At 42.0% G+C, this 26,845-nt stretch overlaps 1 protein-coding gene, 1 long non-coding RNA gene and 1 other non-coding gene across 3 annotated transcripts in view; 2 read left to right on the top strand and 1 right to left on the bottom strand.

Moving 5' to 3' along the window:
- The window catches only part of GNS (glucosamine (N-acetyl)-6-sulfatase), a 52,547-nt gene extending 26,032 nt beyond the window's left edge, over positions 1–26,515 (top strand). The window contains exons 10-14 of the mRNA XM_067697230.1: positions 5,351–5,452; positions 11,479–11,586; positions 12,816–12,926; positions 14,340–14,500; positions 23,774–26,515. Coding sequence (XP_067553331.1) covers positions 5,351–5,452; positions 11,479–11,586; positions 12,816–12,926; positions 14,340–14,500; positions 23,774–23,849 — 558 coding nt within the window. The 3' untranslated portion in view covers positions 23,850–26,515. The remainder of the gene's footprint in view (positions 1–5,350; positions 5,453–11,478; positions 11,587–12,815; positions 12,927–14,339; positions 14,501–23,773) is intronic.
- On the top strand, positions 915–987 carry TRNAE-CUC (transfer RNA glutamic acid (anticodon CUC)). The gene has a single exon. It is a non-coding gene; the product is annotated as a tRNA-Glu (tRNA).
- Positions 7,705–23,775, bottom strand: LOC137202153 (uncharacterized). The gene is made up of 2 exons (XR_010932469.1): positions 23,289–23,775; positions 7,705–12,339 (listed from the first exon to the last, which is right to left on the bottom strand). It is a non-coding gene; the product is annotated as an uncharacterized lncRNA (long non-coding RNA).
- Positions 26,516–26,845: the final 330 nt, after the last annotated feature.

Here is a 26,845-nt window from a genome sequence, read left to right as displayed (position 1 = left end):
AGCAGAACAGTGCATGTGAAGGGCACAGATAGGAGAATGAGCTTGGCCTGTTCAAGGGACAGAAGGTGGCAGTTGTCCCGAACTACTTTTACTTCCTACTTGGATCATCTCTCTCACCTCCTTGCCTTTGTACAGCTGGCTGCGCCTTCTGTGTGAATGCACCTCATGCCCCTTTCCCCTGGCTAAGTTCATTGTCCTTCGGGGCTTCGGTTTAGGGCTCCCCTAAATGAACGTCACTGTAGACCCCCACCCCACATGGAGTGGGTGCCTTTCCCAGCTGGCCTCACACTTACCACACCCGACTGAGTTTGTCTTTTTAACTCTAGGAGTCCTTAGTTGAGAGGTATTACCTGAACTTAGAATACCCAGCTTTTAGTGGGAGTTTGGAGTTAGCACATGTAAAGCTATTATATATACAATGGATAAACAACAAGTTCCTTTTACTGTATAGCACAGGGAACTCTGCTTAGTATTCTGTAATAACCTAAATGGGAAAAGAATTTGAAAAAGAATAGATACACATATAACTGAATCACTTTGCTGTACACCTGAAACTAACACAACATTGTTAATCAACTATGCTCCAATATAAAAGAAAAATTTTTTTAAAGGTCCTATTATATAGCCTAGGGAACTATACTCAATATCCTATGATAAACCATAATGGAAAAGCATATTTAAAAAAAAGAATGTATCTCTATATGTGTATAACTGAATCACTTTGCTCTACAGCAGAAATTAACACATTGTAAATCAACTGTAATTTAAAAAAAAAAAGAATACCCAGCCCTTAACATACAATGGGTGACATCCAAGTTGTGTGAATGGATATATTACCAAGGTCACACAGTAAGTGGCAAAACCAGGTCTGAAAATTAACTGTCTATTCTCAAAATCCATGTTTTTTTGGGAATTCCCTGGTGGTCCAGTGGTTAGGACTCTGCACTCTCACTGCTGAGGGCCTGGGTTCAATCCCTAGTTGGGGAACTAAGATCCCACAGCGGCGTGGCCAAAAAAAAACAACAACAAACAACCATGGTGTTTGACACTCTGTGCTGACATACGTGGTTTGAGAAGTATGAAGTGCCCTGCTTCTATCTAACACAGTGTGTCAGAGCTGGTGGGTGATTCATCGTGTGCTGGCAGCAGACTTTTCTTGGTGCAGGTTCTGTGTGAGGGCCACAGGGTGGTGAGTTGAGCATAATGAGCTGTGCTGGCAACAGCCTAGTAGCCAAAATAGGACATGTTTGACCAGTGGATCTGGCTTTGTGTTGGCTATTGGGGTGAGCCAGGGGCAGGTGGTATGGGTGGATGCCAAACATTGGCTGCTGAGGTCTTCTCCTCTGGCAATAAATTAATCTAGCTTTAGATTTGGTGGTAGAATTTCTTCAAACGGGCTTTAAGGAAGGAAAAGGTTAGTACGAAAATGGAAATGACATAGCATGATCCAGGGGAAATAAAACCGAACTGGGAGTCAGGAAGACCACCTACTGGCTTTTAAGACTTTGGACAGACTAAGCCTTGGTTTCCCCATGTGAAACTGGGAGGATGCTAAGGGCAAATTCTCAAGTGTAACTAGGTGATGCCCTGGCTTACTCCTTGTTAGGGAAGTGGGGCATGAGGGGCAAATCCAGATGAAGCAGCCCAAGATGTGTAGAGTTCTCTGCTTTCAGTGCTTTTCTTTTTTTTTTAAACATCTTTATTGGAGTATAATTGCTTTACAGTGGTGTGTTAGTTTCTGCTTTATAACAAAGTGAATCAGTTATACATATACACTTATCTCCATATCTCTTCAATAGATGGATTTGGGGTGCTCTCTGGTGTGCTTTGAGTCTTTTTTTTGAAAGCCTTACGTGAATTCTTTAACATCAGGGCTTAAAAGTCTGTTTGAAAACCTGATATACCCTCCTGGGAGCCCTTATTCTTTTGGGTAATTCTGCAGTACTGTCCTTCTTCCAGAGCTAAAAAAATAAGCAGGTTCAAGGCATGATATCCCTCGATCTCATGCCCCACAGAGTTTTTTAGGGCCTTATATTTGATCAAAATGTATATATACTTTAATCCTAAGAATATTCCCAAACAAACTGTGAGGCTGTGATTCATGAAATAATTTACTTGGTCTTGTCAGAGCGTTTTCTGTTCCAGTCCTTAAATGCATCTTTATAGTCAGTGATAAAAGCAATAATACCATTTTAGGAACTCGAAATGCTAATGTTTCTAGATGTCATTAGGGCGATGGGCTCATAGTATCCATTCTAATCCTTGGCTGTATAAAAACCAGAGAGAGGTATAATTCTCTCTTGAATTCTTCACTCATACTTGGTATCTACTAGAAGTCTCCCATCTCCTGACATTGTATGCTAATTTTGAGACTCTACGTCTTAGTCAAACAAAACCCAGTAGGGAGAGAATTTGTCCATCATTTTTAGGGAGGATGTGATCATTGTAGATACCTGGGAAGAAAGAGTCCTGGTGGTGGCGTTTATGGTACTTGTGCCAAACTAGCGACTTGACTTGTCCTGAATCTTGCAGACCTTTCTCCTCCCCTCCCCCCACAGAGCAAACTGCCACTAGAGGGCGCTCCCACCCATTGCTGATGGCTCGAGGCAATTCCTGCTGAGACTGGCAGTCACTGTTTTATCTCTGTGGGTTTTATTATTTTGGTGCCTTGGACATGTTAATAATACCTGTGGGACTGACTTGACTTCATTCATGTTCTGGACATCACTGGAGATCTGTCAGTCACATTTTGGAGTCTTGTTGCCTTTATCTGATTCTGGAGGTGGTGTCTCTGCTTGTCTCTCCTTTCCTGCTATGGTCTCTTCCGTATTCATACTCACTCTTGTTTGCTGTATTCTAAGCCGCTCGAGAGTCTGCCTGGGGTACTTGGAACCGGGAAAGGTATCTCTAACACCGGGTCTTGTGTAATCCCTAGAGACATAGTTTTTGTGTTTTTTATCCTCAGCAACATATGGATTGCTTTTCCCGTGAGCTGCCTGCCACTGAAGGGTAATTTCCAACAGCTGCAGAGTTACACTGATTGGTTCAGAGCCAGGATATGTGTATCACTCTGCCCTCCAGGAGCCGTCCAGGAAACCTGGCTGCTACTGAACAGTGCTCTGAACAGTGCTTCTTGCCTTTCATGTCTGTACTTTGGTTTTGTTTTTAAATTAAAAGTAATAGAATTAGATTTTTTTTTCTAATCCCCATTTGGCTTCTCCTGAGATGATCTGAGTTTTCTCAACAGTTTTTGTTTTTTTTTTTTTGGCTGCATTGGGTCTTCGTTGTGGTGTGCATGCTTCTCATTGTGGTGGCTTCTCTTTGTTGCGGAGCATGGGTTCTAGGCAAGCAGGCTTCAGTAGTTGTGGCCCACGGGCTTAGTTGCTCCATCGCATGTGGGATCTTCCCGGACTGGGGCTTGAACCCGTGTCCTCTACATTGGCAGGTGGATTCTTAACCGCTGCACCACCAGCGGAGTCCCTCTCAACAGTTTTGAAGACTGTTATTTATTTCCAGTAAACAACAGCTTTTCCAGTTACAGCCTGCTGACTTTGTGTCAGTTACTTCTCTTTCATTTCCTCATCTGTAAAATGGGGAAAATACTGCTTTCTAGGACTGTGGGGAGGATTAAATGAGGATAAGCATTAAGCACTGGCCCAGAATAGGTGCTCAGTGAACACTAGTTCCCTTCGTTTCCCTGGTGGATTGTCTCCATCACTCCAAGGCTTTTTCTAGCCTGTGACCACGTGACTTCTAGACTCTGCTACAAAAGTTCATGTGGTTCTTGAGCCAGAACATATATGGGATAGTCCAGATTGAGATGTTATAATTGTAAAATACCAGATTTCAAACACTTGGTTCAAAAATTTTTTTAAAGTAAAATCTCATCACTTTTTTGTATTGCTTACATGTTGAAATAGTAATATTTAAATATTTACAGTGAATTTCACCTCTTTTTTTTTTTTTTTTTTACTTTAATGTGGTCACTAGACAATTTTAAATTACACGTATGACTCTTGTTCTATCCCTATTGGACTTTGGACTATGCTGGTTTAGGCCTGGTAGCGGTATTGTATACAGAAGAAAAATAGTCCAATAAATCAAGGAGCTATGGCAAGGTATAAATGCTGGACAGTGTCTTTAATTTCTAGAACCTTTGTTTAAAAACATCCAAGTTTTGGGACTTCCCTGGTGGTGCAGTAGTTAAGAATCCGCCTGCCAATGCAGGGGACACAGGTTCAAGCCCTGGTCCAGGAAGATCCCACATGCCGCGGAGCAACTAAGCCCATGTGCAACAACTACTGAGCCTGTGCTCTAGAGCCCGTGAGCCACAACTACTGAAGCCCGTGCGCCTAGAGCCCATGCTCTGCAACAAGAGAAGCCACCACAATGAGAAGCCTGTGCATTGCAACAAAGAGTAGCCCCCTCCGCAACTAGAGAAAAGCCCATGTGTAGCAACGAAGATCCAACGCAGCCAAAAATAAATAAATAAAATAAATTTATTTTAAAAAAAGGAAAATAATGGCTTCCCTGGTGGCGCAGTGGTTGAGAGTCCGCCTGCTGATGCAGGGAACACGGGTTTGTGCCCCGGTCCGGGAAGATCCCACATGCCGCGGAGAGGCTGGGACCGTGAGCCATGGCCGCTGAGCCTGCACGTCCGGAGCCTGTGCTCCGCAACGGGAGAGGCCACAACAGTGAGAGGCCTGTGTACCGCAAAAAAAAAAGAAAAAGAAAGAAAGAAAAAAGGAAAATAAATTAAAAAAATAAAAACATCCAAGTTTTGTGCTCTTTAAGGAAACTTACTGATGCATTGTTGGGATGAGTTTCCTGCAGTCTTCAAAAACTACTGCAAACATTCCTTACCAGTGTTGTCACTTCAAAAAAAAGGCTAACATCCTCATTGGTGACAAGCATTCAACCTTTGAGCCTTTAAAAAACGTCAGGCGTCAATTTGAAGTCAAGTTTAGTGAACTAATAAGAATAATCAAGTTGGAAAACACTTTGTATAAAATAGCCCGACATTTTTCTCAGCGTTCATAACAGACTCAAGGCAATCCTAAAGGAATCTTGAAAAATGTTTTTATCGATGGTAACAGTATGGGTAGAATAAACATTAACTTCCCAGGAGCATGTATTATAAACTTTATAAGGCTTTATGTTTTGTATTTTAAATTATTACAGTTATATTTGAATATATGCAATAGGAAGTATGGGTTGTACAAAAGATAATAGTAAGTGCTGTTTGTCTCACAGGTGGGTTGCGGGGAAGAGAACTCTATTATAGATAGAAAAGGAAAATGGGATAAACTGTGTTCTAGATCAACTGACTGTTTCTTCTTTTTTCTCATAGCTGCTCATTGCCAACATTGACTTGGGTCCTACTATTTTGGACATCGCTGGCTACAATCTGAATAAGACACAGATGGATGGGATGTCTTTCTTGCCCATTTTGGTGAGTATAAAGCCCTAAATCAGGCCTGAGCCAAGATTCTGAAATAAATTCCAGGTTATATAAGTAGACTTAAAATTTACATCTTAAAGCTGTTAAATTAGGGGAGCAGAGGATAGACTTTTTCTCTTATCTGTAGTGGGAAGGAGTTTTCTTAAAAAAAGACGGGACACACATGAACAGAGTTCTATATCCTCCCTTTTTCCCTTCTCCCCCAAAAGCCCCATCATAAAATTAAAACAGGTGACAAATTGGGAAAATATTTGCAACATATGTGAAAAAGGGTAATTAGTTTTAATAGATGAGTTCTTAAAAGCAAAGATTAATATCCCAGTATAAAAATGGGCAAAAGAAGTGAATAGTCAACTCCCAGAGGAATTAAAAATGGCCAAAGTCAGTGACAAAAAATTGCTTCAGTGCTGATCAAAGAAATGCTTAACTAAAGGAGGCCTCTATCTCCTGTAGAACTGGCAAAGATTAAAAAGATTAATACCCTGTATTTACAGAAGTTTGAGAAAATGAAAGCTACTCAGACTCTGTTCATTGAAGTGTAATCAGTATAAGCTATCAGTAGGCTAATTTAACAAGACCCATCACTGCAAAATACACGTCAAGCAGTCCCATCTGAGAATTTATTTTAAGAAAACAAAATTCATTCAAGAAATATTTGAGGGGGCTTCCCTGGTGGCTTAGTGGTTAAGAATCCGCCTGCCAGTGCAGGGGACACGGGTTCAAGCCCTAGTCCAGGAAGATCCCACATGCCACGGAGCAACTAAGCCCATGCGCCACGGCTACTGAGCCTGCACTCTAGAGCCCATGAGCCACAACTACTGAGCCCATGTGCCTAGAGCCCATGCTCTGCAGCAAGAGAAGCCAATGCAATGAGAAACCCGTGCACCACAACGAAGAGTAGCCCTTGCTTGCTGCAACTAGAGAAAGCCTGTGTGCAGCAACGAAGACCCAATGCAGCCAAAAATAAATAAATAAAAAGAAATTTTAAAAAAGGAAATATTTGAGTACGTAGTGCCTAGCACTGCCCAGAGCTAAGTATAAAAATTACATGTATTGGGGCTTCCCTGGTGGCGCAGTGGTTGAGAGTCCGCCTGCCGATGCAGGGGACACGGGTTTGTGCCCCGGTCTGGGAAGATCCCACATGCCGCGGAGCGGCTGGGCCCGTGAGCCATAGCCGCTGAGCCTGTGCGTCCGGAGCCTGTGCTCCGCAACGGGAGAGGCCACAACAGTGACAGGCCCGTGTACCGCAAAAAAAAAAAAATTACATGTATTAATAGAATATTGAAAGCCTAAATATACAGTAGGGAATTGATCAAATTGTGGCACAATTAAACAATAGACTATTAAACCAACACTAAATGATGTAGGTATGTATACATTGACTTGGAAAGATGCCCACCACATTCTATAGGGAGAAAAAGTTTCAAAACAGCATCTTTCTCATTAAATATGTAGGTAAATATGTTTAAGCATAGAGAAGTTTGAAGGATCAATACTCATTATAGATGACTCTTCCTCATTGATTTGTCTGAGTCTATCACAATTTATTATTAGGTAATATATGATTCATACAAGAGAATACCCATAACTCACATAAGTTATGAAACACAAGAAATACCCATGAACCCATCACCCCATTTAAGAACTGAAATATTCCCCATACTGATGCATCTTCCTATGGGCTCCTCCCCATTCCACCCCTTACCTGCCCATACAAATGAGCGCTTTTCTGAATTTTATGGTTGTTAATCTCTGGCTTTTATTTTTTAGTAATTATCGTGGATGTGTCCCTAAACAACATACCTGTCTTGGGGGGGAAAATACCTGTCTTGTTTTGCACTGTAAAAGTGATACTCTACCAGTTGTAATCAGGACTTTTTTCAATTCATCATTGTTTGCAAATCGATCCATATTGTTCACAGATGCCTAATATTCCATTGTGAGAAGGAATGCATCACTACTTAATCATGTTTTTTTGTCAGTGTACATTTGTGATGTTCCCAGTTTTGTTCTAGGAACATTGCTTCTATAGCATTCTCATACATGTTTCCCAGTGAGCATGTGTATATGCACCAAGGTTACAGGAACCTCAGACGTTCATTCCTACAAATATTACCGAGTTATTGTACAAAATCGTCATCAGTTTACATTCCCACCAGTAACTTAGGAGAATTCCCTTTGCTCTATATGAAACTGTCCAACTACTTAATTTTTGCCAATCTAGGGGGTGAAAAAGATCAAAATTATATTTGGTTCTACTGTGCATTTCTTTATTAATGAGGTGAATCATTTTTTTAACAGCTTAATTCACTTACTATACAATTCAGAAGTTTAAAATTTACAGTTATTCAGAGTTGTACAGCCACACCATAATCTTAATTTTAGAACATTTTCATCACCCCAAAAAGAAACCCCCAAATACATTAGCAGTCACTCCCCCATTGCTCCCTCCCCCAGCACCGGGCAGGCACTAATCTACTTTCTGTCTCTATAGATTTGTCTACTGTGGACATTTTCTAGAAATAGAATCACACAGTATGTGGTCTCTTGTGATTGGCTGAAAAGGATCATCCCCATTGTAACATGTATCAGTACTTTTCTTTTTATTACTGAATAATATTCCATTGTGTGGATGTGTCACATTTATCCACCCATCAGTTGACAGACATTTGGGTTGTTTCCCGTTTTTGACTATAATGAATAATACTGCTGTGAACATTTGTGTATAAATTTGGGGGCAAACGAATGTTTTCCATTCTCCTGAGTGTATCCCTAAGAGTAGGATTGCTAGGTCACGTGGTGATTTTATGTTTAACCTTTGGAGGAACTGCCAGGCTTGTTTCTAAAGTGATTGCACCGTTTTATATATTCCCACCAGCAGTGTAAAAGGGTTCCAGTTTCTCCACGTCCTTGCCAGCACTTGCTGTTCCAGTCTTTCTATTATGTCTTAGTGGGTGTGAGTGGTACTCACTGTGGTTCTGATTTACATTTCCCTAATGACTAATCATGTGGAATATCTTGTCATATGTTTATTGGACATTTGTATGTCTTCTTTGGAGACAGGTCTATTCACATCCTTTACCCATTTTTTGAAATTGGGTTTTTGATCAGTGAATCATCTTTCATTATGCCTTTTGTGTTTCTTCCCTTGTGAAATGCCTCTTTTTGCCCATTATATTCTTGCTGTTTGTTGTCTTTTCCCTACATTAAGGTATGAGAACACAGGAGTTGAATGTGTAAATCATCTCAGTTTATGGTTAGTGTTCTTTGTGTCTTGTTTATAAAAATGCTTCTGAACCTTGAGGTCAGAAAACAATGCTCCCAAATTCTCTTCTGAAAGGTTTGTAGTTCTGCCTCTACATTCAAGTCCTTGATGTATCTAGAATTGGTTTTCTTCCGTGGTAGGAGTCAGGGATCCAGTTTCATTTTTTTCTCTGTAAATACTCAGCTGTCTTTTCTATTCTACAGATCTGTCTCTCCCTGAACCAGTATCTTTTTATCTTGTTATAAAGCTGTATAATTAAATCTTTGCGTGGGCACACCTGTCTCATTGTTCTCAGGGGTATCCTAAGAGGCGGTTCCCTCTCTTCCCTATAAACTTTAAAAACAGCTTTTCAGATGGCCTAGAAAATCATTTTGGGCTTCGGCTGGAATTACAAGGAATCTATGGATCAGATAGAGGGAAATTTACATTTCTTAACTCTTCCCATACAAATCTTAACCTGTATACCTTATTTATTTCTAATTAGGAAAAAAAAGCCTTCACTACAGGGCTGAAATCATTATGTTATTTCATAGTTAATTTCTCTGCAAAGTTTTGGAAATGGCTCTTTGCCTTGTTTTGTTTTGGACGTTGGTCCAGTGAAACCTCTGATGTATTAGGGCTGCAGAGCAGTTTGTGGCTGTTATACCTCTAGCTCTGCCCTAATACGGCAGCTACTAGCCACGTGAGACTATTTAAATTAACTAGAATAAAATGAAAACTTCAGTTGCTCAGTGGCACTAGCCACGTATCAGTTGCTCAGAAGCCATTGTATTGGGCGACAGTTATAGAACATTTCAGTCAGCAAGTTCTGCTGGATAGGGCTGCTATAGACCAGGGGATTGGCAAACCCCTGTGGGCCAAGTCGAGCCCACCCCCAGTTTTTGTAGATGAAGGTGTATCAGAACACAGCCATGCTCCTCCAGGTATGTATTGATTGGCCTACTTTCCTGCTACAACAGCGGAATTGAATAGTTGCAACAGAGACTATAAAGCCACAGACCTGACCCCTCCTGACCATCAGTCTTAAACTTGGTGGCACGTTAGTGTCACCTGGGAAACTAAAATACTAACACCTGGGTCCCAGCCCCGGTGAGCTTGATTAATTGGCCCAAGATGTGACCTGGCCCTTGGGATTTTCACGTCTCCCCCAGTGGTTTTAATTTGCAGCCCAGTTAGAGGCCTCTGCTCTAGATCTCCCAGGCACTCTTTTTACCCCTACATACTTTGACATTTAAGTGTGGGGTTTTGAGGTCCACTCAGATCTGACAGATAAGCTTTTCCCTTGACTCCCAGCTTCTGTGGCTCGGGGTTGGCAGAATGGTTCCTTACAGGGGAGTGGCAGCCTCTGAAGTCTCCTGTGACTTACGGTTTCTGAGACCTTCATCGGCACAGGATTATCCGGTTTCATCGTAGAATAGTGATTAGGAAATACGTTCTTCTGCGGCCTTGTGCAGGCCATCACCCATTCCCCACTGTGCTCACCAGGCTAAATAGGTCCACTCTGGTCCTTAGAAGAGTGGTGCTCAAACTAGCATTCATCAGCAGTGCCTGTGGGGCTGGTTCAAACGCAGATTACTCCCCACCCCCAGGGGCAATTAAGAATTTGTGTTTGTAACACATTCCCAGCAGACGCTGATCCTGCTGGGGGCACATTTTGAGCACGTTGTTTTGGAGCAGTGTTTCTCGAATTTCACAGTGCATACGAGTCACCAGAGGATTTTATTAAAACGCAGACTCTGGCTCCTTAAGGCTACAGTAGGGCCTAAGGTGGTGCATTTCTAACAAGTCCCCAGGTGTTGCTGATAGACCACAAACCAGACTTTGACTACTAAGGCTGTAGACCATTTTAAGAGCCCCTTCTAACCTGGCCTCCCCATGCCTGTCTTCCCTCCATCTCCAGATTCTGCGGCTGCTGGGCTGACTTTTCTAAAGCACAGCCTTAACTGTGTTACTTCCCTGCTCAAACCCCCTTCCCCACCCCTCCTTCCCATCACCTGCTGTTCTTTGTAGAACAAGTGGGCAGCCTGCTATCAGGACCTTTTTCTGTTTGGTACCAGCCTGCCTCTCCACCTGCTTCCTTGTCTGAAAGCTGGATATCAGGAACCCGTACCACCAGGTGTTCTGCTTCCATCCTGTGCTCATGTTGTTCTTTTGATCCCAAACTCCCTCTTACTCCTAGATCCTTCCTCCTTTCACCATCTGTGTACCTGTCTTAAGCCTTCCCATTGCAAATGCTGCTGCTGCTTTCCTTCTGCTCCACTGATGTGCAGCAAAAAGTAAATGAGTTTATACATGTATGGTATCTTCATTCTGACCATCAAGAAGTACTTCAACCCTAATACAGTCCTTAGCACACCAGCCCTGTTGAATTTCTCAGTATGAGCTTAGAAGAGCTCTTACAGGGTTTGCAGACAGTATTGTTTATTCTGATCTGAACCTTCAGCACCTTGCCCTGTGACTTTGATTCTTGTTTAGCTCCTGACCTGCTTCACAGAAGTAGTCTTGGGAGATAACTATTAAATGCTCAAAGCAATTTACATCACTTGTGAGGACTCTATAAATACCAAACATGATATTCGGTAGCCTTCAAATGTCTCTGTTTTAGTCATTCCCTTCAGTTACTGAACGAACAGTCCAATCTGTTTTGACTCCCAAGTCCCCTGTAGCAGTAGAATGAATAACACTATTAATGAATGACATCTTTATCACAGTCTACATGCCTCACAGAAACCACTTTTGCTCTTCCTTCTAGAAAGGAGCTAGTAATCTGACTTGGCGATCGGATGTCCTGGTGGAATATCAAGGAGAAGGCCGTAACGTCACTGACCCAACGTGTCCTTCCCTGAGTCCTGGAGTGTCCGTGAGTGTAGCCCGGGTTGGCTTAGTAGCTTTCTCACTGACGGCACAGTATGGCGTTGGTTTAGATGTGCCAAGTGCTGAAACTCTTCATCTGAGTCCTCCTCCTGTCACTTTGTTACTTGACTCTGGGAGATCAGGAGATAGAGGTAAAAAATAATCCTGAAAAATGATGCTTCCCGCCTGTTGTCAGAAGGCGCACTTCGAATTCTTCCAGTTTTCGGAACAAGTTCACGTATCTGCTTATCTTCTTACCTTATCAGTACCCCCTCCTCTTTTTCCTCCCTTCCCAGTCGCGGTACCGTGTTTCATTAGGGATGTTATCAGTGGCATCCAACAGAGAGACGGGGTTTCCACCTGTAACCATGCCATGGCAAGTGTCTTGATTTGGTGGCAGCCAGCTGGTCGTTCAGGTGGTAACAGTGACATTAGCCCCTCTTTAGAGAATGGGAAATAGGAGAGTCAACTCCAAATGGAAGCCGAACACCAGAGTGTTACAATATAGTGAAGAACCAACCAAAAGATAGTGTGGAAGATAGGATGGAATAAGAGCTAAGTCCTAGGGCTTCCCTGGTGGCGCAGTGGTTGAGAGTCCGCCTGCCAATGCAGGGGACACGGGTTCGTGCCCCGGTCTGGGAAGATCCCACATGCCGTGGAGCGGCTGGGCCCGTGAGCCATGGCCGCTGAGCCGTGAGCCATGGCCGCTGAGCCTGCGCATCCACAACGGGAGAGGCCACAACAGTGAGAGGCCCGAGTACTGCAAAAAAAAAAAAAAAAAAAAAAGCTAAGTCCTATTTGGTGATAAGAGCACTCATAAACAACTTACTTACAGATCTTTCCACAAAGCTCATTTTAGCCTTTCTCTCCAACCTTTTAGGATGAAAGATCCTAATGTACCTTCGTACTGACTCATCCGTGTATTGATTTCTTCTCCTTACCAACCCATACGTTTTACAGGTGTTCATTACAGCTAATGCTTGTCAGGAGAATAGCAGGCAGGGATGGCAACAGTCTACAAACGAAACAGCCACACCCCATGTTCCTTAATCCAGTCAGCCCTCAGTAAGGAACAAAGCCTCATATCTACTTTTGATTTACTTCTCTGTGAAAGGTTTCCTCACTTCTGTCCAGTTGTATGTCTGGCTTGAGCCAACTGGGCCCCCGTGGTAAAGCAAGTCGCATTCATTACTATAGGCGAATGCTCTTCAGTTAACTTTTTAAATGTCCCTACAGCAATGTTTCCCAGACTGTGTGTGTGAAGATGCATATAACAACACGTATGCCTGTGTGAGGACCATGTCAGAAATGTGGAATTTACAGTATTGCGAGTTTGATGACCAGGAGGTAAGAGGGCCTGCTGCCTCCCCCACCCCTTGTGTCTACTGCCAGTGCTTTGTTGGCTGAACTTCGTGGCAGAAGAACAATTCCAAGGATGCTTCCTGGGGAGGATGGGTTTCTTATCTGTACTTGACCTTGGGTTCCCATCAGTTAAGGAAATAGGATTGCACAAGGCCATACTTGACTTCTCTAACTCACCTTGCTGGGTGGGGTTTTCTCCACTCCCACCGTCACCCACACGTACACTTTAAATGCACGCAGTTCACTTTTTTAGGATGCTACATGCCTGGTCTGTTTGCTTCCCTGATAGTTTGGGGTGAAGGTAAGATGCCTCAACTTCTATGGAGATGAAAGGAGTTGGGGCCTCTCTTAGAAAGTTTCTTGGCAACCAGCTTGGTTCAGACCCTTCTGTCACCACCACAGTGTAGTCCAGTGCTGATCAAATAGATCAGCAGGTTAAAGGCAGCATCCTTGGAGGAAGGTGGCTTTTAGCCAGCCGGGATCAGCCTGGATTATCTGAAGGATCACACTGACTGCCGTCCCGTGTGGTTTCTCACTGTTTATCAGCGAGTGCGCACCTACCCCATCTGGCAGCCCGCATCTTGCCATATGGAGCCGGTGCTCATCGTGTTTCTCAGAAATTGACTCGCTCACTATTTATTTGTAGCTTCTGAGCACTTCGGACAACAAGCAAAAGAGCTTCCCTCAAACTCGGTTCCTTCTGCTTTAAAAGTGATCGTCCGAGGGCAGCTACTTGAAGCCTTTATAGGCAAAATTTATCTACAGTATACATCTTCTTAGCCTATCACTAACTCCAGTTTGGAGAACAAAGTACAGATTAGGGGGAAATAGTGATATTAGACGTGTCTAATTTTAGAAATAATATTGTATCTTTCCTCAATTGGTGTTATTTATCCAAAACTGCTTTTTAAAATAGGAAAACTTAACATTTTTATAACACAGGTTAGAGGACTTTAGTATCTGTTCTCATTTGAATCTTCTCAATTGTAAGGCAAAGATAAACTTCAAATGTCAGCTCTCACTCAGTAACCTCATTACTAAGTATAGTTTCTGAGCCCTTGCCATTTGAGGGTCCTGCCTTCCGTTCTCTCCTTTAATTACAGAAGGTAATAAGCTTCTTCCTCTTTCCCCTCCTGACTGCCTGAAGGCACAGGGATCCTGGAGGCCCCTTTCCAGCATGTGGGCCACAGACCCAAAGCAGTTCAACCCCCAGAACAGATGCTCCATTGTCTCCTCTATACCCTTGGGCTTTTTGAGAACCTTGAGACCCGATGATATTCTCCTGGGCCTTGGTCTTTAATCTGCCTCCTTCATTCCCATTTAGAAGTAACTCACATGAGTATTTCTTCAAATGTAACCCTTGCTTTTTTCTTGCCTCCATCTTTTCATTTCCTGTAGGTGTTTGTAGAAGTCTATAACCTGACTGCAGACCCACACCAAATCAATAACATTGCTAAAAGTATAGACCCAGAGCTTTTAGGAAAGATGAACTATCGGCTAATGATGTTACAGTCCTGTTCTGGACCAACCTGCCGCACTCCAGGGATCTTTGACCCCGGGTAAGTTTGCATTGTCCTCAGAAACTTTGTTCCGTGGTCTCGAGCAGTCCTGCCATTCTTAAAGGCACAGGGAGCCTGATGGGTCCTCCTTGCTCTGAGCTGAGCTGTTTCTCTCTGTTCTGCATTACAAGGGGAATACTGCGTCCCAGCGCAGCAGCCAGTTGTGCTGGGAAAACGAGCTGCTCTCCACAGCCAGTTGGTGCTATAGCTGGAGGCGCAGCCCTGCCCATACCACGCGGGGCTCTTCTTCCTCCCTGCGATTCTTGTCATGGTACCACTTGATTGCACTGGTGACATGTGGGGTTGCTTTAGTGTAAGCTGACCCAGGGCTACCCTGTTCCCTAGTGCTTCTGAGAGCATATGCTTTCATTTCCTTTCTCAGAAGCCCCAATTATAGAAACTTGAGTACTTGCCAGTAAATTTAATATATTAAATACACACAATGAAACAGAAAGTATGAACTCTCAAGTGTCGAAATAAATAAGCCCGCTGTAACATATGAGGGTTGGAAAGATATTTAACGCTCACCTACTAAGTCAGCTCTGTTCCTCCTACTCTCATTCCTCTTAAACAGTAACTTTTCATCAGTAACGTGGCTGTCAGCACACCATGCATTTGAGCTGTGTGTGGCAAGAAGCCTGTCATTTTTTGCTTGAAGATTATAAAATTCAAAATCAGACTTTCATTGGGAAAGGATTATTTCAGTTCTTATACTCTGATTGTAGGAGAGAGGGAAGAATGATGTCCTAAGCTGATGGAAACTAGTAAATTATTTAGCTACCTTCACGTGAAGTGGTATCTTCAATCCCAATCAGTGAGGAATGTATGTGAATGCGTAGAGAAAGGGGATTGCAGACTCTTTACTAAAGAAATGTAGTACTTATCATAATTTTATATCATTTAAGCTAATTAACTTTTACATGGATACTCTTGTTAATGTGTAATTAGTAACTGATCAAGCATTCTGACCACCCAGCTTTAATCTTTCCTCCAAGTTAGTGAAATGGATCCTCATTTGGTGACAGTTCCTTGAAACAGGAAGTTCATTCTCTAAGATAGAAGCACTAGACTTCTAACTGACACATGCTGATTTTGCAGTTTCTAATAGCTACTTTGCTCAGAATGTTTTACCAAACTAAATAAAGTTAGATGTCTATAGCAGTCGCTGACTGACTCTAGGAATTTAAAGCCAGCGTCTAACTAAATCTTGCATAGAGGGTCATGAGACTTGGACATCTTGGACTGTAATGTTGGGCCACAGAAGGTCAGATGCAGCAGCCCCGTTAAGTGTTAGAAGGACTCAACCATAGAATTCCCCTGTAGCCCTTAGAGCCCAAACAGGTAAATTTCACATGAGGAAATAGTGCTTGGACTTGTGATTTGCCCAAAGGTCAACCGTTTGGAACTGATTTAGCAAGATCTCTTGACTTCCAGGCAAGGTTTGGTTTTTTTGTTTTTTGTTTTTAATTTTTATTTTATATTGGAGTATAGTTGACTTACAGTGTTTTGTTCGTTTCAGGTGTACAGCAAAGTGACTCAGCTATATATACATATCTGTCTTTTTCGAATTCTTTTCCCATTTAGGTTAGTACAGAATATTTAGTAGAGTTCCCTGTGTAAGTAGGTCCTTGTTAGTTATGTATTTTAAATATAGTAGTGTGTATATGTCAATCCCAAACTCCCAATTTATCCCTCACCCCACCCCACCCCTTTCCCTTTGATAACCATAAGTTTGTTTTCTAAGTCTGTGAGTCTATTTCTGTTTTGTAAATAAGTTCATTTGTACTTTTTTTTTTTTAGATTCCACATATAAGCGATATCATATGATATTTGTCTTTCTCTGTCTGACTTACTTCACTTAGTATGATAATCTCCAGGTCCATCCATGTTGCTACAGATGGTATTATTTCATTCTTTTTCATAGTTGAGTAATATTCCATTGTGTACACACACACACACATATACATCTTTATCCATTCATCTGTTGATGCACACTTAGGTTGCTTCCACATTTTGCCTATTGTAAGTAGTGCTGCATTGAACATTGGGGTGCATGTATCTTTTCAAATTATGGTTTTCTCAGATATATGCCCAGGAGTGGGATTGCAGGAGCATATGGTACCTCTATTTTTAGTTTTTTAAGGAACTTCCATACTGTTCCCCATAGTGGTTGTACCAATTTACATTCTCACCAACAGTTTAGGAGGGTTCCCTTTTCTCCACAGGCTCTCCAAGCATTTATTGTTTGTAGACTTTTTGATAACAGCCATTCTGACTGGTGTGAGGTATCAACCTCATTGTAGTTTTGATTTGCATTTCTCTGATAATTAGTGATGTTGAGCATGTTTTTATGTGCTTTTGGGCCATCTTTATGTCTTCTTTGGAGAAATGTCTATTTAGATTTGCCCATTTTGGAGGGCTTCCCTGGAGGCGCAGTGGTTGAGAGTCCACCCGCTGATGCAGGGGACACAGGTTCGTGCCCCAGTCTGGGAAGATCCCACATGCTGCGGAGCAGCTAGGTCCGTGAGCCGTGGCCGCTGAGCCTGCACGTCCGGAGCCTGTGCTCCACAATGGGAGAGACCACAATGAGAGGCCTGCATACTGCAAAAAAAAAAAAAAAAAAAAAAAAAGGCTGTGTATATAGATTTGCCCATTTTGGGATTGGGTTGTTTTTTTAATATTGAGCCGCTTGAGCTGTTTGTAAATTTTGGAGATTAATCCCTTGTCAGTCACATTGTTTTTCAAATATTTTCTCTCATTCGGTGAGTTATCTTTTCGTTTTGTTTATGGTTTCCTTGGTTCACATTTGTTTTTATTTCCATGACTCTAGGAGATGGATCAAAAAAGATGTTGCTGTGATTTATGTCATAGAGTGTTCTGCCTATGTTTTCCTCTGAGAGTTTGATAGTGTCTGGCCTTACATTTAGGTCTTTAATCCATTTTGAGTTTATTTTTGTGTATGGTGTTAGGGAGTGTTCTAATTTCATTCTTTTATATGTAGCTGTCCAGTTTTCCCAGCACCACTTATTGAAGAGACTGTCTTTTCTCCATTGTATATTTTTGCCTCCTTTATCAAAGATAAGGTGACCATATGTACGTGGGTTTATCTCTGGGTTTTCTATCCTGTTCCATTGGTCTATATTTCTGTTTTTGTGCCAGTACCATATTGTTTTGATGACAGCTTTGTAGTATAGTCTGAAGTCAGGGAGCCTGATTCCTCCAGCTCTGTTTTTCTTTCTCAGGATGGCTTTGGCCATTCAGGGTCTTTTGTGTCTCCATACAAATTTAAATTTTTTTTGTTCTGGTTCTGTGAAAAATGCCATTGGTAATTTGATAGGGATTGCATTGAATCTGTACATCGCTTTGGGTAGTATAGTCATTTGACAGTATGGATTCTTCCAATCCAAGAACATGGTATATCTTTCTATCTGTTTATGTCATCTTTGATTTCTTTCATCAGCATCTTATAGTTTTTAGAGTACAGGTCTTTTGACTCCTTAGGTAGGTTTATTCCTTTTGATGTGATGGTAAATGGGATTGTTTCTTTAATTTCTCTTTGTGATCTTTCATTGTTAGTGTATAGAAATGCAACAGATTTCTGCGTATTAATTTTGTATCTTGCACCTTTACCAAATTCATTGATGAGCTCTAGTCATTTACTGGTAGCATCTCTAGGATTTTCTATGTATAGTGTCATGTCATCTGCAAACAGTGACATATTTCTTCTTTTCCCATTTGGATTCCTTTTGTTTTTCTTCTCTGATTGCTGTGGCTAGGACTTCCAAAACTATGTTGAATAAAAATTGAGAAAGTGGACATCCTTGTCTTGTTCCTGATCTTAGAGGAAATGCTTTCAGCTTTTCACCATTGAGTATGATGTTAGGTGTAGGCCTAACAATGTAGGCATTGGCCTTTATTATGTTGAGGTAGGTTCCCTCTAGGCCCACTTTCTGGAGAGTTTTTATTATAAATGGGTATTGAATTTTGTCAAAAGCTTTTCTGTATCGAGATGAAAATATGATTTTTATTCTTCAATTTGTTAATGTGGTGTATCATCACAGATTGATTTGCAGATATTGAAAAATCCTTGCATCCCTGAGATAAATCCTACTTGATCACGGTGTATGATCCTTTTAATGTATTTTTGGGTTCGGTTTGCTAGTATTTTGTTGAGGATTTTGCATCTATGTTCATCAGTGACATTGGCCTGTAATTTTCGTTTTTTGTGGTATCTTTGTCTGATTTTTGTATGAAGGTAATGGTGGCCTCATAGATTAAATTTGGGAGTGTTCCTTCCTCTGCAGTTTTGGAGAATAGTTTCAATGGAATAGTTTCAGAAGGATAGCTGTTAACTCTTCTCTAAATATTTGATAGAATTTGCCTGTGAAGTCATCTAGTCCTGGACTTTTTTGTTCATTGGGAATTTTTTAATCACAGTTTCAATTTCAGTACTTGTGATTGGTCTGTTCATATTTTCTGTTTCTTCCTGGTTCAGTCTTGGGAGATTGTACCTTTCTAAGAATTTGTCCATTTCTTGCAGGTTGTTCATTTTATTGGCATATAGTTGCTTGTAGTAGTCTCCTATCATCCTTTGTATTTCTGTGGTGTCAGTTGCAACTTCTCCTTTTTCATTTCTAATTTTATTGATTGGAGCCCTCTCCCTTTTTTTCTTGATGAGTCTGGCTATAGGTTTAGCAGTTTTATCATTTCAAAGAACCAGATTTTAGTTTCATTGATCTTTTCTATTGTTTTCTTCATCTCTGTTTCATTTATTTCTGCTCTGATCTTTGTGATTTCTTTCTACTAACTTTGGGTTTTGTTTGTTTTTCTTTCTCTAGTTGCTTTAGGTGTAAGGTTAGGATGTTTGAGATTTTTCTTGTTTCCTTAGGTAAGCTTGTATTGCTATGAACTCCCTCTTAGAACTGCTTCTGCTGCATGCCATAGGTTTTGGATCGTTGTGTGTTCGTTTTCATTTGTCTCTAGGTATTTTTTGATTTCCTCTTTGATTTCTTCACTGATCCATTGGATGTTTAGTAGCATTTTGTTTAGCCTCCACGTGTTTGTGCTTTTTACAGTTTTTTTCTTGTAGTTGATTTCCAATCTCATAGTGTTGTGGATGGAAAAGATGCTTGATATGATTTCAGTTTTCTTAAATTTATTGAAGCTCTCTTTGTAGCCCAGCATGTGATAGGTGCTGGAGAATGTTCCATGTGCACTTGAAAAGAGTGTATCTTATGCTGCTTTTGGATGGAATGCTCCATAAATATCAATTAAGTGCATCTGGTCTAATGTGTCATTTAAGGCCTGTGTTTCCTTATTGATTTTCTGTCTGGATGATCTGTCCATCGATGAAAGTGGGGTGTTATTTTAAAGTCTGTTTTGTCTGATATGAGTATTGCCACTCCAGCTTTCTTCTGATTCCCATTTGTATGGAATACCTTTTCCCATCCCCTTTCTTTCAGTCTGTATGTGTCTCTAGGTCTGAAGTGGGTCTTTTGTAGACAGCATATAATATGGGTCTTGTTTTCGTAGCAGTTCAGCCAGTCTGTGTCTTTTGGTTGGAGCGTTTAATTCGTTTTCATTTCAGGTAATTATCAATATGTATGTTCTTATTGCCATTTTCCTAATTGTTTTGGATTTGCTTTTGTAGATCTTTTTTCTCCCCTTCCTCTTTTGTTCTCTTCTGATTTGATGCCCAACTTTTTATTGTTGTGTTTGGATTCCTTTTTCTTTTGTGTGTGTGTATCTGCTGTAGATTTTCAGTTTGTATTTACCATGAGGTTTTGATATAGCAGTCTGTATATATATACAAGATTATTTTAATTTGCTGGTCTTTTAATTTCAAATGCATTTCTAATATCCTGGATTTGTACTCTTTTCTTCTCACAGTTGCTGGTTTTGATATCATATTTGTGTGTGGATGATTTCCTACCTTTACTGTATGTTTGCCTTTACCAGTGAGCTTTCTCATTCTTAATTTTCTAGTTGTGGCCTTTTTTTTTCCCCTGCCTAGAGAAGTTCCTTTAACATTGGTTGCAAAGCTGGTGTGGTGATGCTGAATTCTCTTAGCTTTTGCTTGTCTGTAAAGCTTTTGATTTCTCTGTCAACTCTGAATGATAGCCTTGGTGGGTAGAGTATTCTTGGTCGTAGGTTCTTCCCTTTCATCACTTTAATATATTGTGCCACTCCCTTCTGGCCTGCAGAGTTTCTGCTGAGAAATCAGCTGATGACCTTATGGGGATTCCGTTGCATGTTCTGTGTTGCTTTTCTCTTGCTGCTTTTAGTATTTTTTCATTGTCTTTAATTTTTGTCAATTTGACTAATATGTGTCTCGGTGTGTTCCTCCTTGGGTTTATCCTGCCTGGGACTCTCTGCACTCCCTGGACTTGGGTGATTGTTTCCTTTCCCATTTTAGGGAAGTTTTCAGCCAGTATCTCTTCAGATATTTTATCAGGCCCTTTCCCTCTTCTCCTTCTGGGACCCCTATAATGCAGTGCATTTAATGTTGTCCCAGAGGTCTCTTAGACTGTCCTCATTTCTTTCCATTCTTTGTTCTGTTCTGTGGCAGTGATTTACACCATTTTGTCCTCCAGCTCACTTATCTGTTGTTCTGCCTCATTTACTGTTACTGATTCTTTCTAGTGTATTATTCATTTCAGTTTTTGTATTCTTCATCTCTGTTCTTTAGATCTTCTAGCTCTTTATTAAACATTTCTTCTATCTTCTCCATCTGTGCCTCCATTCTTCTTCCAAGATCTTGGGTCATCTTTACTATCATTACTCTGAATTGTTTTTTGGGTAGATCACCTATCTCCATTTCACTTAGTTCTTCTGGGGTTTTTATCTTGTTCCCTCATATAGGACATATTCCCTCTGCTGTCTCATTTTGTCTAACTTTTTGTGGTTGTGGTTTCCATTCTGTAGGCTGCAGGGTTGTAGTTTGTCTTGCTTCTGCTGCTGCCCCCTGGTGGATGAGGCCAGTCTAAGAGGCTTGTGCAGGCTTCCTGTTTGGGAGGGGTGGGGACTGGTGCCTGCCCAGTGGGTGGAGCTGGGTCTTGTCCCTCTGGTGGGCAGGGCCACGTCAAGGGGTGTGTTTAGCCAGCAGTTGTGGGCTCAGGAAGACTTTAGGCAGCCTGTCTGCTGATGGGGAGGGGTTGTATTCCCACCCAGTTGGTTGTTTGGCCTGAGGCATCCCAGCACTGGAGCCTATAGGCTGTTGGGTGAGGCCAGGTCTTGGTGAGAAAATGGCGGCCTCCTGAAGGGCTCACACCAATGAGTGTGAGCTACCCAGAACTACCGCCACCAGTGTCTTTGTCCCTGTAGTGAGCCACAGCCACCCCCTTCCCCCCGCCTCCAGAGGAGACCCTCCAGTACCAGCAGGTGGGTTAAGACCAGACTCTTGTGAGGTCACTGCTTTTTCCCCTGGGTTCTGGTGTGCACGAGACCTTTCTCCAAGAGTGGAGTTTCTCTTTGCCCCAGTCTAACCCTGCTGGCCTTCAAAGCCAAATGCCCTGGGGGCTCCTCCTCCCGGTGCCATATCCCCAGGCTGGGGAGCCTGATGCAAGGCTCATAACTTTCTCTCCTGCAGGAGAACCTCTGAGATATAATTATTTTCCAGTTTGTGGGTCTCCCACCCAGCAGGTGTGGGATTTCATTTTATCGCGATTGCACCCCTCCTATCGTCTCATTGTGGCATTTGGATGTAGGATATCTTTTTGGTAAGTTCCAGGGTTTTTTTGTCGATGGTTGCTCAGCAGTTGGTTGTGAATTTGGTGTTTTCATGAGAAGAGGTGAGCTCACATCCCTCTTCTCCGCCACCTTATCTCCGTCCTCAAAACAGCTGTTGATCTTTGGTGCATTATCTTAACTGAACAAGCCTCAGTGTCCTTGTATGAGAGGCTTGTCTTGGGCAGCTGCAAGATGAGTAGATCTCCACACCCACCTGGCAGAATCTTGAGGTTTATATAGAGGCTTTCATGGGGCTAAGTCACATACCCAGTCCAAATGGTCTCAACAATACCTTACTCTCTCAAGACTTCTTCCATGAAATTCCTTTGTTTTTTTAACCATAACTAACTGTCTTGCACACATTCTGGAGGCTTATCACTAAGATTCTAGATGCTGGCCTTGCTGATGTTAGCCTGAGCTATTTAAACTCCACCTGGTTTTCTTTCCTACCAAACGGTTAGGCGGATAGAATCTTCTAGAGTGGGTGCCAGCAGACTAGATATCACAGGCCCACTCCAGACGCCACCAGTTGGAATACAGTGCACACAGATATTTATGTATTGCCTGGGGCTGCTTTTGCACTTCAGCGACAAAGTTGAGTAGTTGGGACAGAGACCGTGTGGCCCACAAACTCTAAAATATTTATTATCTGGCCCTTTACAGAGAAACTTGGCCAACCCCTGCTATAAAATAATACTAAGAGTTAGTATCTGTTACCAAAGGTAGCAGATCAAAGTAAAATACAATGTTATTTCCAGATCACACAAAGTCCAGCCAGCCTGTGGGGGGTTTTTTTTTGGCCACGCCCTGAGGCATGCGGGATCTTTGTTCCTCAACCAGGGATGGAACCCGTGTCCCCTGCAGTGGAAGCTCGGCGTCTTAACCACTGGACCACCAGAGAAATCCCCGGTCTGTGTTCTTCATGTCTGCCAGGTCTCAAGTTACCACTGGCACTCATTCTTACTTCCCCACGGGTGGGAAGTAAGTGATTTTATGTGCCATATATTTTACATGAGTTGCCTTCCTGTTTTGTTGGTGGCCAGAGGAGGCGATGACTTACCTAAGTTCATGATGAGCCAGATTCAAGCTCCCGTCAGGTGCAGACCTGCGTTCTTACCCAGCACAGTCTGTGTATCTAAACTGAGAAAGAAGACAGGGCTTTGAAAATGCTGGAAGGGCTTTCAGGAAGGACTAGACTCTTCCCCAGGCTGCTTTATAGTTGAGGGATCGCCCCCGCCCCCTCCCAAAAAAGTAAGCTCAAACCTTTCCTCCTAACCCCTTTCAGGATTAGCCTTACTTCTGTTTCTCCTCTCCTCTCCACTTCCACTATATTATTTTGTGCTTGCTGACTTACGATGGAAATGCTCTTAATTACTAAGTACTCTTGCTTTGTACTACAGACTTTCCCACTAGATCCCCTTCTGGTGACTTAATTTTTCCTTTTGTATCCCTTCCTGCCATTCTTTCCAGTTAATATTCTGAATGAAGTACTCAATGGCTAATTGTAGTTAATGTGACATTGTTTTTTTCTTTTTCTCTGCCCAGATACAGGTTTGACCCTCGTCTCATGTTCAACAACCATGGCAGTGTCAGGACTCGAAGGTTTTCAAAACATCTGTAGCACCTCTGCGGTTGGATCCCTTGCACGCCTCTTTCTGATGAAGTGATTGTAGTAGGTGTGTCTGTAGCTAGTCTTCAAGACCATGCCTGGAAGGGTTTCTGGACTGGCTTTTAAGTCCTGTTTGAAAAAGCAACCCAATCAGCTGACTTCCTTGTGCAGTGTGTTAAACTGTGAACTCTGCCTGTGTGTCAGGAGTGGCTGTCCCTGGTCCCTTTATTCAACTGATGATGATACGCCTGAGGTCTTTGTTCTCACCAAACCCTTTCTGTCCTGGGGCCACAGTTCTTGATTATTCCCCATGTGGTCAAAGTCTAGATTTGTAAATCCATTCAGATAAATGGCAATGCTTTAGGGGGGCGAGGTTTCTGGTATACAGCTTGACCTAAGATCAGAGGACCTGCATAGCATTCGAGATTGAACACGTCACTATCAAAAATACTAACATCACATGGCTTGAAGCATAACCATCAGAGCTGAACCCTCTGATTAAGAACAAATACCATTGTTTTTAGATCAGTAGAAATACACTGTTTATAACATCCATCACAATGGATCACAAATTCAAAACCCATCAGTGAAGCTCTATTCATTTTTTGGCAGTTCTGGGCTGGTGCTACGTTGAAATAGAACAGTAGCAAGCTTTTGGTGAAGGCTAATTCCAGGTAGTTACCGAAGGTGATGGCCATCTACTTTCCAGTGGCTGCTAATCACGTGGCGTGCCAGTGAACACCAGGGGTGTCTGGGGAATGTCTCTTCTCTTGGTACTTCCCTTTCTCGGATCTGAAATATAAAGTGGGTTAAGTATTTCAGCAGAGAAGAACTTCCAAGGGTTGGTGAAGGTTGTGTTTTCTGAGGGCCTTCTGTAGGTAGGGCTCTCTGGTTAACAGGTTGAAGGGCTATAAATCAGAGTGTAGTAAGTGCCTGTCCGGCAGGGAGCCTGGGTTCTAGTCCCATGTGTGAAGTTGTGAGACTCCCTCTGCATATTGCTGACATTCTGTTCATTTGTTATAAGATGTAAGAATTCCTTAGAGTTGATGGAGAGTACCAACCACTTACCTTCTTCCCTTTCAGCAAAACTTCTTCTTGAGTTTTTGGAGTCTTGTGTAACTTGGGCCTAATGCACTCTTCCCCTGTCGAAACCCGATCTTCTTGAGAGTTCCTCACTGTTTAGAACACCTGCATTTCTGTCTCTTGGCTCGAAGACCAATCCCATTTCTTGTGTTTTCTTCACAAGAAGGTTAATTGGTGATGTGGCAGCAGGGGAGGAGGAGGAACCGTGGTTTACAACCTGTTCAACTCAGGCAGTAGTGGTTTTAGCTTTATGTAAGGTCCTAGGTTGAGCTTTAAGCACTTTGTAAGACGTGGCCATAAGTAACTTTTCTATCACAATTCCAGATAGCCGTGTTGGGTTAACAGCCATTGGGTTTATTCCTTCACCTCATACAATCCCAGTAACTGTGGTGGTATTTAGAGGTGAAATGGGCAAGTGAAACGAATACCTCTGCTGTGACCATTTTAGGAAAAGAAATTCTAACAATTTTGTAACTAAAAGCAAACTACAATGTTGAGTATGGGCATTGGCTTTATTCTGCACTTTTGAGTCCTCACATTCATCAGTCAGTCAGCTTCCACCTTAATGGAAGTTGACCGTGGTTATTCCTGAATAAAGAGAAAACAACTCTTACCAGGTCTTCTACTGTGATGTCATATTATTCAGTTTTATGATGCTCGTTCCTGAAAGCAGATGACGTAGTAAGAGTGACACAAATCAGCCGCTGATAGTATTCCTGTCCCACTGCTCTTACATGCATCAGACTTTTGTCTGGGGGGCAGGCAGGGCCAGTGAAGCCCTTTTATTTTTGTACCCCTGATTTTTGAATGGCCTCTAATTTGACTTTTTCTCGTGGACTGGTTGCGTTATGGATCTACACTAAAATCATCTCTCATAAAGAGACCTCAGTTTCTAGACTAGCAGACCACAAAATGCACTGGAAGTTTTCAGAATGATATGTACAAGGGCCCCACTGCAAGAGGCTTGCCTTGTTTCTCTCTTAATTGTACTGATTTGAATTTTGATTATTTTCCCTTTTAAGAAGACCAGGTCCATATGTATTGGTAATAGAAAACTGTAACCATTAGGAACGAACAGAGGTCTTGGAGAAGAATAGAGATTTTTGCCTTATAAGATTTCCTATTACAAAGCTCTCCCGCAAGTAAAATTACATTCCCTACAACTACAAAGTAGGGCATGCCTTTTCAGTATCTTTGAATTTGACCAATGGTGCTGTTGCAAAATACATTTTAATTGACAACAGTAGGGTTTTTGTACAACATAGTAATGATAGCCATGGAAGGTTATATTTTTGTGTCTAAGGACGAGCGTTTTAATGAAAGAAGATAAAATTGTCCCAGGATCCTTATTAAGAGAAAGCAAAGGGTATTTGAACTGATCCACCAGTGGAACTAGGTGGGAATATTTGGGTCTTTCGTTTCACCACCGCTTAGGTCCAAGTGAATTTGTGAATTCATGTGTTTGCGTCATCTGTTCTTAGAAGTTATTCTGCCCTGGCTCTGTGTCATCTCAGTCATTTGACTAAGGAAGTGCCCTTTGAAGGACCCTGTTCACTGCTGCACTTTTCAATGAATTAAAATTTATTTCTGTTCTAGTGGGAATGTGTCCTTTGTTTTAGTCCACAAGTAGTAATTTTGACAAAATGTTCTTTGCTGTATACTGTTTAATGTTTTAATCACTCACCTAGTACTGGAGATGGACTGTTCTGCATTGGGTACCATAGTCCCTACCTGGAAACCTCGTTCGTGTATATGTGTGGTCCCTGCTGCCCAGTATCCCTGAATGAGCACCATGTAGAAAATCCTTACTGATAAATCTTTATGCATTTACAGTTTGGAGAGAAAAAAAAAACTTACCTTGACCAGCTTTAAATTAGATAAACGAAGCTCACCGTCAAAGGTGCCTTGCCTTGATGTTCAGTCAT

Source organism: Pseudorca crassidens, chromosome 11, assembly GCF_039906515.1.
Source record: "Pseudorca crassidens isolate mPseCra1 chromosome 11, mPseCra1.hap1, whole genome shotgun sequence".
NCBI lineage: Eukaryota > Metazoa > Chordata > Mammalia > Artiodactyla > Delphinidae > Pseudorca > Pseudorca crassidens.
The sequence above is the reverse complement of the archived record's forward strand: the minus strand, read 5'-3'. Positions and strand labels throughout refer to the sequence as shown.